Genomic DNA, 13,886 nt, shown 5'->3' with positions numbered 1-13,886 from the left:
CCCTGGAGGGGAGGTTGCCAGCCTCCAGTTGATGGGTCTGCTCAAAATGACAAAATGGTGAAAAGGGTATATCTTAGTGAGTTTGAAGGTGAGAGGAGGCATGGTAGGCCAGGAAGGAGGTGGGTAAATTCTACCCCACCCTGTGTCCCTGCCTGTGGGTGGGAAAAACGGTGTGGTGATGATGATGATTTATTTATTTATTTATTTTTTTTTCCCCCCTCCAGATTCTGAAGTTTGTGGAATCTATGTTTGAGGCCAGGTACAGTGAGGACAGTGTACACAAGGGGATGAACATCATGATTGCATTGTGTGACAAGTATGGCTCTGACCCAGAGGTGATCCAGTTTGCCATCACTGTTATCACAGGTTAGTTTAATTATTTCAGAAGCTATAGTCTGTTTCTCTTTGTCTGATGGAACTGGGCCACTTCCATAGCTTGAATTCTAAGTCATGGCTGCATGAAATTCATTGAAGTTTAATTTTGATACAGGAATAAATCCCTTTTCTTTCAGTTGGTCTAAAATTAACATTTCTTCATCTTCATTGTTTAATTTTAACAACATTACACAGGAGTGTGATGCTGGTCATGAATAAGTGCAATGGAAAGGATTTAAAGCATTATTATTATTATTATTATTATTATTCATTCATTCATCATCCAATCCTACGTTGCCCCGTGAGGAGCATAGGAGCCCAGGGCTAGGCAAGTTGGTCCTGACATTTAAGATGAGAGTGACCAGCCTCTCTCATCCCTGAGTGGCATTACGTGAGCAATAAACCCCAACAACCCCTTTGATATAAACCTTCATCGGCTCAGTCCGATTGGAGTGCCTAAATTACCCAGTAAACTACCGGGTGCCAAAATTTGATTATATGGTAACCACCCAGCATAGTAAATGGTTTCCTGGATTACAGAAAACCATTTTCCTTGTCACTCATTATTATTTTTTTTTAATGTTTTTTTTTTTAATAACTGAGGTACATGAAATACGGTATGGTGTGAAGTGATGAGAATCTGGGCCAAGGTAAAGTAAAAACACATGAGTCAAATCCACACTTCTGTCTGCCCACATGGCCTTCTACTGAGCTGAAATGGATTAGAGATCATTTTCAGATGAAAATAAATGAACTGTAGTCTTTTGTACAGTTATTATTTGTCTTTGTCTTTTTCTCTGTAGCATCAGTTCCTTCACTACTGTGATATATTTTGAATGCCTTCAGTATTGTGATGTATTAATGCATTTGGAAAATATATTGTATTTGCTCACTTTTTTTTCATTCTCTCTTCCTAGTATTATTCAGTTTCGTGCTATTCCTTCACTTCTTCACAGATTGCATCACCATCCATCCATCCATCCATCATCCAATCCTACGTTGCCCCATGAGAAGCGTAGGAACCCGGGGCTAGGTAGTTGGTCCTGACATTTAAAATGAGAGTGACCAGCCTCACTCATCCCTGAGTGGCATCACCTGAGCAATAAACCCCAATCACCCCTTGGATATAAACCTTCACCAGCTCAGTCCAATTGGAGCATAATAATTACCCACTAAACCACCAGGCGCCAGAATTTGGTGATATGTTTACCACCCAGCATAGTAAATGGTTTCCTGGTGTACAGGAAACCATTTGGCTTGTCACTCAGTGTAGAGTCACCCACAGGCAGAAGGAAGAGGAAAGAATGAAGGAATGAAAGACAGAAGAGGGAGTGTAAAGTCACCCATAGGCAGAAGGAAGGGGAAAAACTGAATGAAAGAAAGACAGAAGAGGATGGATGGAAAGAAGGATGGAGGAGAGGACAGGGCAGACACCCGAGAGCAGCACTACATTGAGTGAGTGGATGGTGAGCGCCCCCACCTACCACAAGCTCACCCCTGTTATATGATCAGTAAGAATTTAGGACTTTTTTTTTTTTCATTTTTACAATTGTTTTTTCCATTTTGCAGTCACTGTGATGCCCAGTTTCTCACTAAATGATCAGTTTTCTAGCTTACACAATTGCACCAACACTGAAATCATCGTATAGTCGTTGTACTGAACAATCGGTTTTCAAAAGTGCATTCCCATCAGTTGTCCATTCATATGGCTGACTGCTTTATCTGTTAATTGCCACATTATTTCTACCCTTGCAGCTTTGGTCCATGCCAACAGCAATTATCTGTCTCATGATGATAAGAATTCTGTTGTCAACATGATAAACAAGTTCTTCTCACTGCTGGACAAGGCTATATATGGGCAGGAAGTCACCACCTCCCTGTTAACCCTTATCATTGAAGTGGCAAAGGTAAGTGTGAATTACAGAGTGGGTCAGAAGTGAGCAAATCCAAGGGAAAGGGTAGAAGGAGAGAGAGAGAGCACTATCTCGTGTGGATGATGGGTGCCTCCACATTGGTTATTATGTTTATTATTACTGTATTCCATCCATCCATCCATCATCCAATCTTATGTCGCCTCATAGAGGAGTGTAGCAACCCAGGGCTAGGCAGGTTGGTCAATTTTAATTATTTTTTATTATTATTATAATAATGTGGGAAAAGATGATGATAAAGAAGAATAATTTTCAGACCACCATGGTACATGGAGATGTGGGGATGGAATGGAAGGCTAGTATTGGTCCATGTGTTGTATTTCATAGACAGGGTAATTAAGTGAGTTGTGGATGATGATGATGATGATGATGATACTGATGATGATGATGATGATTTTTCACTTTGATCCTCTTAGCACATGGAGGTGTGGTGAAGGAAATGGAAAGAGAGTGTTTGATCAGGTGTTGTATTTCGTTGACATTCAAAATAATAGAGTGCGTTGTGGATGATGATTTTCAGGTTGACCCCCTTGGCACATGGAGATGTGGTGCTGGAAATGGCAAGGGAGTATTTGACCAGCTCTCATATTTCTTCGACATCCAAAGCAATCGAGTTCGATGTGTGGCAGCGCTGTCTGTGTACCACCTCTTGGGTGGCCCAGATGCTACCAGTGACCCACACCAGGATATGGTCCTCCAGAACCTCTATGAAGCCTCACTTCGAGCTCTGAACCATACCAAAAACTCACAGGTAAGTACCATTCCTTAAGCATCCCACACTTGCCTTCCAGCCCTGTTGTTGTTGCATCCCCAGGTTCATCTGGCATTGAACCTAGTGGACTACAGGAAACCAACCACTTAATTTGACAGCAGCAGAATTGAAGAGAATGCATCCCCAGCTGTTACAAGACATCTCAGTTCGAATATCCAACACCGCTTGCAGAAGGAGCTGGGTTTGCCAAGCCGCACCGCAGCCAAGAAACCGGTACTTACTGACCGCATGAAGAAGCAGTGCATTCAGCTTGCTAAGAAGTATGCACACTGGACATCGGATGAGTGGAGAAAAGTTATGTTTTCCAATGAAAGCACATTTCAAGTGTTCCAAGTGCATTCTGCCAGGGTTCATCACCCTGCCTCCCGTAGTCGGTATGACCCTGCTTACACGGTGCCGACTGTTAAGCACCCATAATCAGGGGTGTTTCTCTGGTGAAATGGGAAGGGAAGGCCTCTGCTTTTTTCCTAAGATCTTGATGATGAATGGTGGCCAGTACATTCAAGTTCTGAAAGATCATTTGTTATACTTTTATGCTATTCATGTTTGTGACTTTTTCATGCACGATTCAACTCCATGTCACAAATCAAAAAAGGTGACAAAATGGCTTCAGGATAATCGGATTGAGGTCCTCGACTGGCATGGCAACAGTCCGGATCTAAATCTGATCGAAAATTGCTGGGCAAAGATGAAAAAAATTATTGCAGAGGAGAAGACACCCAGTCTGGACAACTGCAAGACTGACCTGACAAATGTTTGATGCAAAGAAATGTCTGTAGATTACTTTAGAGATCTAAGTGATTCCATGCCAAAACACATCCAACTGGTCCTGAAAAACAAGGGAAACATGATTTCATATTAATGAATGGCATTTCATGTACAAACATTGTGATATACTATGATTTCTGTGTTTTTTAATACCTTGTGGGGGGAGATCCTAAGTCAATTTGCGGTAGCTGTTATATGTACAGTATATAATTTGTACACTCCCTACTTTTTGGTGGGAAAAAGAGACAGGATGGTGATGATGATGATACGTATTTTCTTGCATGCAGGGTACGGTGTTGGAGGAGGTGTCATGTGAGGAGCGTTGTGGTGGAGAGTCAAGCCTGCTATTGATGCTGGGAGTGATAATGGTCAACTCCAAACACCTACAGTACCGTGCACTTGTCACCCTCTGCCGTGTAATACCAGACCAACATATAGACCAGGTCCTGGTTGCAAGACTCTGTGCCAGGTAGGTATACTCTTTTTCCTCCATGCTTCAGATCTGGTCAGATACTGAAAAGGTTAATTACAACTCCTAGGCTCCTAAATGAGTAGTAGAGGATTGACTATTGTTCTTGCTAATGAGAAATATAGTGGCACTGAAATAAGTGGATGACTCCATTGCTAAAAATATATACAGTAATACGTGCTCCCTACGTGTCAGCAAGTGGGTTGGTGGAGGGTTAGTGCCCCTCCCCGTAAAACAAATAACTCAGTGTCAGTGGCCACCCCTTATGGGATTGTGGCATCTGGCAATAGATAGATAGATAGACACTCTCAGTTATTCATTGTAATTCAGCCAAGGAGTACACCAAGTAAAGTTAAATCCTGGATGTTGCATAGTACCCCCCCTTCAGCTTCATTCAGCGTCAAGCAGGATATTGTGGAACTATCCATCTTGACCCTCTATCCTAAAAACTTTCTTATGAGTAATAGATGAAAGCTAAGCCAAAAATACAACACATTATTGATACAGTACCAGATTACTGTACAATACAATCCCAGTTAGCTGGGAAACATGGGAATTTACCTTCCAGGTTACTTATTATTCCCAGACATCTCATATATTCTCTTATGAATAGGCTGTATAATTGCGGTCTATACAGTAACACTCGTATCCATGGCCACACAAACAATTCCATTCAAAACATGACCTCCTCCAAAACACATCCCATAGACATAACACACGATTGCAGTGTCTTGCAGTAGTGCACAATGCAAATGTTAGGTTCGTTAATCATAATTTGTAATTTTATTCATAAAACATGGAAAACTAAACTAAAAAAATAAATCTTGAGCATTTATTGGTGAACTGATGATCTGAAAGGAAGTGTTGTACTGTAGAATTATCATGACGCTCCCAGTTGTGTACAGCCACGGCCTGCTAATTTGTTCCTCAAATGCGTTCCAAGATTAAATTGTACATCATCTTAGAATTCATTTGCACTGGTTGATAGAATTGAATATTTGCTTTGTGGATAAAATTACTGCCCATGCAATCCGTATTTATTTACTCTATTATCTGCAGACCAGCTGAGTGGTGAGTGATGGGTGGAGTGTGGCAGTCAGGTAAGGAATAAATTGGCAGGCCACAGCCATTTATATATCTGTGGGCAAAGGAGTAATATAAATGAGCAAGGGAGTCGTGATAATTCTACTATAAAACACTTCTTTCCTAATCAGTTCACCAATAATGCTCAGGATTTATTTCTTTAGTTTATTTTTCCATGCAGTTCATATGTATTTACTGTATTATCTGCAAAACAACTGAGTGGTGAGTGAGGGGTGGGGTGACGACATTCAGTTAAGGAATAATTTTGTGGACCACGATCGTTTGCATAAGTGTGAGCAAGGGAGTTGTGATCTATTTGTCTGTCTATTGCCAGTCATCCTAATCCCACAAGGGATGGCTGCAGACAAAACGCCTCCAAGTCGCTCTGTCACCTGCCATTTGACTACCCTCCCCCCAACTCACCCCCCCCTCCCTCATATACCTCTCAACTCCATCCCTCCACCTCATCCTCAGTCTACCCCTCCCTCTCCCTCCCTCCACCTCACCTACATACACCCTCTTAGTCAGTCTTTCTTTCTCCATTCTCTCCACATGTCCAAACCACCTCAGTGTATTTCTCCTAATCTTCTCAACCACATCCACATCCACCCCACAATGTTCCTTCACTTCTTCATTTGTCAGCCTGTCCCTCCATGTCACTCCACATGCTCCTCTCAAGTAGCTCGTTTCCACTGCTCTCATTCTTGACTTGTTCCCCTCTATCAAGGTCCGCGCCTCGCTTCCATACGTCAGGGTAGGGATCACAATGCTATCATGCTGTGACTTCTTAACTTCCATACTCACCTCCCTATTTCTCATCAGTGCTTTCAGTGAACCAACAACCTTCCTTCCTTGTTGTACCCTTTCACGCACTTCATCCCCCAAAGTTCCATCCTTACTCATCACACTACCCAAGTACTTGAATGCACTCACATTCTCCATATACTCACTATCCCACCTCACTGTACATTCTGTGACTTCATTCCTCTCAAACATCATAACTTTACTTTTGTTTACATTAACTTTCAGCTTCCTCCTCTTACACACTGTCCCAAATTCATTCACCAAACCTTGCAACTCCCATTCATCTTCACTCAACAATACTGTATCATCAGCAAACAGCAACACCGGAATCTTCCAAATCTCACCCTCATTCATTAGAGCCACCCCCACATCCACTGCCCTACCTTGCACCTTCTTTACAACCCCATCCATGTATATATTAAACAGCCATGGAGACTCACACAACCCTGTTTCAGTCCCACATTGAGATCAAAGAACTCATTCAGCTCACTATCCACTCGCACCGTAGCCCTAGCTCCCTCGTACATACTCTTCACAGCACTCAACAATTTCCCCTCCACTCCATATATCCTTAATACCTTCCACATACCTTGCCTATCTGTTCTGTCATAAGCTTTCTCCAAGTCCATGAAGGCAGCATACACTTTCTTTCCCTTCTCTAGATATTTCTCCACTAAACATCTTAGAACAAATATCTGATCTACACACCCTTTTCCCTTCCAAAGTCCCCCTTGTTCTTCTCCAACTAGCTCCTCTGTCATATGCCTAACCCTATCAATGAGTATTCTACCATATATTTTACCAGTCACACCAAGAAGGCAAATACCCCTATGGTTACCACACATTTCCCTCTCCCCTTTTCCTTTGTATAAAGGAACAATTATTCCTGATTTCCAGGCCTCTGGAACCCTTCCCTCTTCCCAAGCCAATCTACACAACTTCCATATCCACTCCACAATCTCACCCCCATACCTCAGCATTTCACCACACACTCCATGAATTCCTGGGGCCTTTCCCAACTTGATCTTCTTCATTGCTTCCACTACTTCCACCCTACTGATCTCTTCCTCCCTCCTCTCATCTCTTCTTCTCCCAGCCATTCCCCAACCACTTATACTCACACTGCTGCCACTCTCTACATTCAACAAATCCTCAAAGTGCTCCTTCCATCTCCTCAATTTCTCTCTCTTGTCCACCAACAATCTATTATTCCTATCTTTCACTCCCCTGCTATTTCCTCTTTCACACTGCCTTACTTTCTTTATCTCCTTCCAAAACAATTTCTTACTCTCCCTCCATTTCACACTCAGATTTCTCCCAAACTCTTCATCCACCTAAGAATGAATATCTGATCTACACAACCTCTTCCCTTCCTAAAACCTTCCTGCTCTTCTCCAACGAGTTCCTCTGTTACTTCCCTAACTCTGTCAGTATCCTGTCATATACTTTTCCTATTACACTGAGAAGACAAATGCCCCTATGATTACAAGATATTGTACTTCTTTTTTCCCTTTTCCTTTGTACAGGGGAATAATTATACCTGACTTCTAATCCTCCAGGACTCTATCTTCCTCCCAGGCCAGTCTTCACATGTTCCATATTCATTTTACTACTATCTTTACCCCATGCTTCATCATTTCACCACACACTCCATCAATTCCTTGGGTTTCCCCATTTTGACTTTATTCAATGGTTCCACTATTTCCGTCCTATTAATTTCTTCCTGTTTTCTCGCCTCTCTCCTTCTCCCGGCCATTCTCCAGCCACTCATACACACATTACTTTTATTCTCTATGTAACAGTTCCTGAAAATGTTTTCTACATTTGCTCACTTTTTCCACCTTCTCCACTATCAATCTACAATTTTTGTCTTTCACTGCCTGAATAACTTCTTTATCACCCTAACTCTCTTTGCCTCTTTCCAGAATATTATTTTATATTCCCTCCACGTTACACTCAGATTCCTTTCAAATTCCTCATCCTCTCTCTTCTTACTTTCTCTTACTAATCTTTTCACCTCTCAATTCCTCTCTCTGTAAAACTCTCTCTTCTGTCTCTTAACTTCCTCCACATTCCTGCTTCCCATCCACACACCATATGTGTTCTTTTGTGCCACAGCTTACCTCACCTCTTCATTCCACCATATTGTTCCATTCACCCCCTTTCATCTTCTCTTCACCCCACACATCACCTCGCATGCTGCGCAGATTATTGCCTGTGAATATCTTGCACACCTTCCACCTCCCCCATCTGCTTCAGATCATATATACCCTTTTGCTCCTCCATTTCTCTCTTTTATTCTGCCATTTTTCCATCCTCATGCAACCTTTTTACCCTCCTTGTATAGACTACTTCCTAATGTCCTTCCCTCCATCTATTCCTCCACTACATTTTTGATGGTAGGCGGTGGTGACCATCATCCACTCACTTGATGTAGTGCTGCCTACTTTTTCCTTAGCCTTTATCATTCTTTTTCTGTGCCTGCCCTCCTCTCTTCCTTTTTCTCCTATCTTTCCTGTCACTTCTTATTGCTTTTCTTTCCTTTACAGATGGCCTTACATTGAGTGACAAGCCAAATGGTTTCCTGTAAGCCAAGAAGCCATTTACAACGCTGGGTGGTAACCATATAACCAAACCATACGTGCTCCCTACATGTCAACAAGTGGGTTGGTGGAGGGTTAGTGCCCCGCCCCGTAAAACTAATAACTCAAGGTCAAATGGCCACCCATTATGGGATTATGGCATCTGGCAATAGATAGATAGCATTTGAACCTTGATTTTCATCACCACCTTGTGGTGGTCAGATGGTCCACTCCCTCAACCTGTGTATGCTCTTGCATCCATTACACACCTTCTCACTCAGTCATCCACACTTACATAATCAGTCATTGCCTTTCATTCATTCAGTTCACCACCCACCTATCTCATCACTCGCCACGTATGCCTGTGTATCATTTTGTGCCTGATGGGGATATTGGCCATCATCAACCCCTTCCTCACACCGATGTCCACCAGAGCACTGCCATTCTCATCCATTTCAGCAGGCACATCCCACTCACTAACTACTCCATCCACCTTCACATTCCTTACTTTTCCGTTCATATCTCCACTGATAAACATTCTCTCATTCCTCTCAAACTTTTTCATGTACACTTCCACATTTGGCCATATCTCCAATCAAAATCATTCTCTCATTCCTCTCAGACTTTTTCATGTACGTGTCCACATTTGCCCAGAACTCGTCTTTCACCCTACTTGCATGATCTGGCATTGGCACATATTATCTATCTATCTATCTATTGCCAGATTCCTTAATTCTGTAAGGGGTGGCCACAAACAAATGGCACTTACACACACACACATTACTACATAAAATGGAAGAGAAATTGGAAAGAATTATACTAAATGGGGATTTTAATACAAATATAAATTGGAATACTCTAGATATAATTAGCCAAGAAAGCTGTTGGGACCAAAAGCTCCTGGATCTCGTTAAAGAGTTTTTCCTTACGCAACATGTGAGGGAAACCACCAGAGAAAGAGGACTTGATGTACCTTCAGTGCTAGATCTAATATTTACTAGGCAAGAAAATGATATTGACAGTTTAATATATCACCCTTCACTCGGCAAAAGCGATCATGCAGTATTAAATTATAACTTCAGGATAGCATATGACATAGTAAACAGCAATGATAGTTACAAAAAGAGCCTAAACTATAAAAAGGGAAATTATCAAGACCTAAAGAAGTATTTCTTAGAAGTTGATTGGGAAAATGAGCTTAGAGGACAAGATTTAAATGCTGTATATAAAAAATTCTGTGAATTTTATGAAATAGGAGTCCAGAAGTACATCCCACAGCACAAAGAAGCAGATAAGAAAATACAGAAATGGTTCAATACAGAATGTAAAAAATCAAAAGAAAGAAGAGATTTGTTGTGGAATAGACACGGAAGACACAATAGTGAAAGTTTTCGTTTTCGTTTTCGTTTTTAAAGGCTCCAACATGCTTGCATGTGTCGGCCTTGGTCACCTAATGGCGGCTCTCCATGCTGCACGATCCATTGCAGCCTCCCTGTTCAGTCCCTTAACCCTAAGGTCACACTTAATGACCTCGTCCCATGTCTTTCTCGGTCTACCCCTCATAACCCCACCCCCAATATTAACACTTCTCACCTTCCTCACCCAGCTATCATCCCCCATCCTCTCCACATGTCCAAACCACCTCAATCTACCTCTCCTCATCACAACACCAATACACTCCAGTCCCATCCTACCTCTCAACTCTTCCATTGTAAACCCAGCCCCTCCAGGCCTTGGACGCAGGGACGCACTGCACATCCACCTAATCATTGTCATTTCTGTACGTCTGAGCCGGCGAATGTCTTCCTCCTTCACTGCCCAGGTCTCACTGCCATACATCATTACACTCCTAACACACGCTGCATACAAAGACCCCTTAGCACGTAGGGAGAGCCCCCTCAATGTCAGGAGAGGCATGAGCTCCCTGAACTTCTTCCAACCACTTCTCACCCTAGCCACAGAGCTAGCTCCAGCCCCACCTCCAGCACACAACATGTCTCCTAAATAACAAAACTCTTCCACACACTCAAGAGATTCACCAGCAAGTTCAATTCTTTCACGTCTGACGATCTCCACCTGCTCACCCCGGCACGCCGTACGCATAAAATCAGCATTATCTCGCAGTCTACCTCTGATACCACTACATCTCTTATGCACCCATTTATCACACACACCGCACAAGATGGAATTACTTCCCACGCCCTTGTGGCAAACTGCACATGGCCACTCTCCCTCGTCTTTGACAGTACCGCCACCAACCCTAGATATCATCACTTTTGTTTTATCTGCATTTACCCTTAAACCCTTTTGCCCCATACCATCTCTCCACTTCCTAAACCTTTCCTCCGCCTCCCTTTCATTCTCTGCAATCAACACCAAATCATCAGCATACAACAACTCCCACGGAGTCCGTTTCTAAAGTCACGTGAAAGGGCTTCAAGTACCATGATAAACAACATGGGACTCAAGACTGACCCCTGATGCACACCAACATTCACGGAAAACTCATCACTCAAATCTCCATTCACTCTCACCTGGGTGTGAGCACCCACATACATGGCCATAACCACCCTAACCAGCCACTCCTCCAAGCCAAGCTTTCTCATTGCCCACTTCACCACCTCTCTAGGGACTCTGTCAAAGGCCTTTTCCAAATCAACAAAAACAAAATAAAGATCCCTTCTCCTACCAATATATTTTTCCTGAAGCTGTCGAACAATGAATATGGCATCAGTGGTCCCCCTACCTGGCATAAACCCAAACTGCATCTCATCAATATTCACTCTTTCTCTAATCATACCTTCTAAAACTCTCTCCATTACCTTCATTATCTGATCTAAAAGCTTTATACCTCTATAATTCCCTCTTTCCAGGGCATCATCCTTCCCTTTATACACATTTACAATTACACTCTTCAGCCAATCATCTGGGACAACACACTCATAAATAATCCTATTTATCAGGTCAGTGACTAAACTCACCCCTATATCGCCTGAGGCCTTCAACATTTCGGCAGTGTATAATAATTACAAACAGGCAAGAAACGATTATACAAGAATAAGGAGAGAAGCCCAAAAACAGTTTGAGGAGGATATAATAAATAAAAGTAGTGATCAACCAAAGCTGTTTTACAGCTATATCAGAAGCAAAACCAAAGTAAAAGATATAATACAATCAATTACGGACGAGGGAATCACTTATACACAAGAGAAAGATATTTGTGAAGCACTAAATAAGAATTTCCAATTAGTTTTTACAGAAGAAAAAAATTTTGAGAGGGACTACGTTTAACATGCATGTCCACACATACTACCAGATATACATATAGCAGAAAAAGTAATACAGGAGGAGTTAAGTAGATTAGACAGAGGAAAAGCAAGTGGTCCTGATGAAATTTCATGTTGGGTACTACGAGAATGTGCAAAGGAGTTAAGTAAACCATTATTTTTAATTTTCAAGAAATCCTTGAGTCAAGGTAAACTACCTGATATTTGGAAAAAAGCAAATATTGTCCCCTTATTCAAGAAAGGAAATAGACAAAATCCACTCAACTACCGACCAGTATCACTGACCAGTGTTGTAAGCAAGGTATTAGAAAAGCTTATAAGAAAAGCTTGGGTAAATCATCTAGAAGAACACAGTATGATAACAGAAAGACAGTTTGGTTTCAGAAAAGGAAAATCGTGTGTTACTAATCTGTTGAGCTACTATGACAGAGTAACAAACACAATACAGGAAAGGGAAGGATGGGTGGACAGTATCTATTTAGATTTCAAGAAAGCTTTTGACACAGTACCACACCAAAGACTTTTATGGAAACTGTACCATCAAGGAGGAATTCGAGGCAAACTGTTTTGTTGGATGCAAGACTTTCTCATAAAAAGAGAAATGAGAACAGTACTAAGAGGAAACTACTCATCATGGAAAGAAGTGACTAGTGGAGTACCACAGGGTTCAGTGCTGGCACCAGTCATGTTTTTAGTGTATTTAAATGATATAAACAGTAACACTGGAAATGAGAGCTATCTGAATATGTTTGCAGATGATGCAAAAATACAAAGGAGAATTACTAACACAGACTCTTGTAAAGAGCTACAAGAAGAATTAAATAAACTTCATGAATGGAGTAGTACATGGTAAATGGAATTCAATGTGGACAAGTGTCATGTAATCAAGTTTGGTAAAAGTGGAAAAAGACCTGATTGGGATTATAAGTTAGAAAATAAAACCCTATACACATCAGAAAGAGAGAAAGACCTAGGTGTGATTATCAATAACAGACTATCTCCGGCTGACCACATCAGCGAGAAGGTACGGAACATGTATACACTGCTTGCAAATATGAGAATAGCATTCACATACATAAATGAAGACATGCTAAGAAGGATAATAACAGCATTCATTAGACCAACCCTGGAATATGCATCAGTAGTCTGGAGTCCTCATCTCAAAAAGCACATAGACAAGATTGAAAAAGTTCAAAGGGTCACTACAAGATAGATACCAAACTTAAGGGACCTAAGCTACGAAGAAAGACTAAATAAACTGAATCTACCAACACTACAGGAGAGAAGGAAAAGAGGTGACATGCTAATGCTATATAAGTGCATATCAGGGAAGGAGAAAATAGACATAAATGATTACGTAACATATGGAGAAGCATCAGCAAGAGGACACTGCAAAAAACTGCATAAGAAGAGAGGTGATAAAGACGTAAGGAAATTCAGTTTCCCAAACAGAGCAATTGATCAATGGAATGCACTACCGAATGAAATAGTGTGTGCCAAAACAATTCACAAATTTAGGGATATGTACGGTAAATATGGTTTAAGACACGGGACAGTACGAGCTTGACTCATTCCTGTAAAGATACAATTAGTTAAGAACAATTAGGTAAGGTAAGAACACACACAGCTTCCCACATTTGTAGTCCTACTTTCAGTCTTATCCTCACAATCCTTGAGCCATCTGATCCATACTCCCTTATATTCTCTTTCCATCTCTTGCACACAACAAGACATGCTCCTTCTTTTGCCCTCTCACTCTTACCTACTCCCATGCATATACCCCATCCATACTGCCACTCTCTCACACTTTTATTT

The 13,886-nt window shown here is 41.6% G+C and overlaps 1 protein-coding gene across 1 annotated transcript in view; it reads left to right on the top strand.

Moving 5' to 3' along the window:
• Positions 1-13,886, top strand: part of LOC145416941 (serine-protein kinase ATM-like) — a 505,436-nt gene that overhangs the window by 179,987 nt on the left and 311,563 nt on the right. Inside the window, exons 20-23 of the mRNA XM_080285796.1 lie at positions 225-366; positions 2,131-2,282; positions 2,827-3,057; positions 4,134-4,315. Of these exons, the coding sequence (XP_080141922.1) occupies positions 225-366; positions 2,131-2,282; positions 2,827-3,057; positions 4,134-4,315 (707 nt within the window). The remainder of the gene's footprint in view (positions 1-224; positions 367-2,130; positions 2,283-2,826; positions 3,058-4,133; positions 4,316-13,886) is intronic.

The sequence above is a fragment of the Coenobita brevimanus genome, chromosome 108, assembly GCF_032717465.1.
Source record: "Coenobita brevimanus isolate Jiangsu-jjx chromosome 108, ASM3271746v2, whole genome shotgun sequence".
In the NCBI taxonomy this organism is placed as follows: Eukaryota; Metazoa; Arthropoda; class Malacostraca; order Decapoda; family Coenobitidae; genus Coenobita; species Coenobita brevimanus.
Note: the sequence above shows the minus strand (reverse complement) of the source record. Positions and strands in the feature narration are given on the sequence as shown.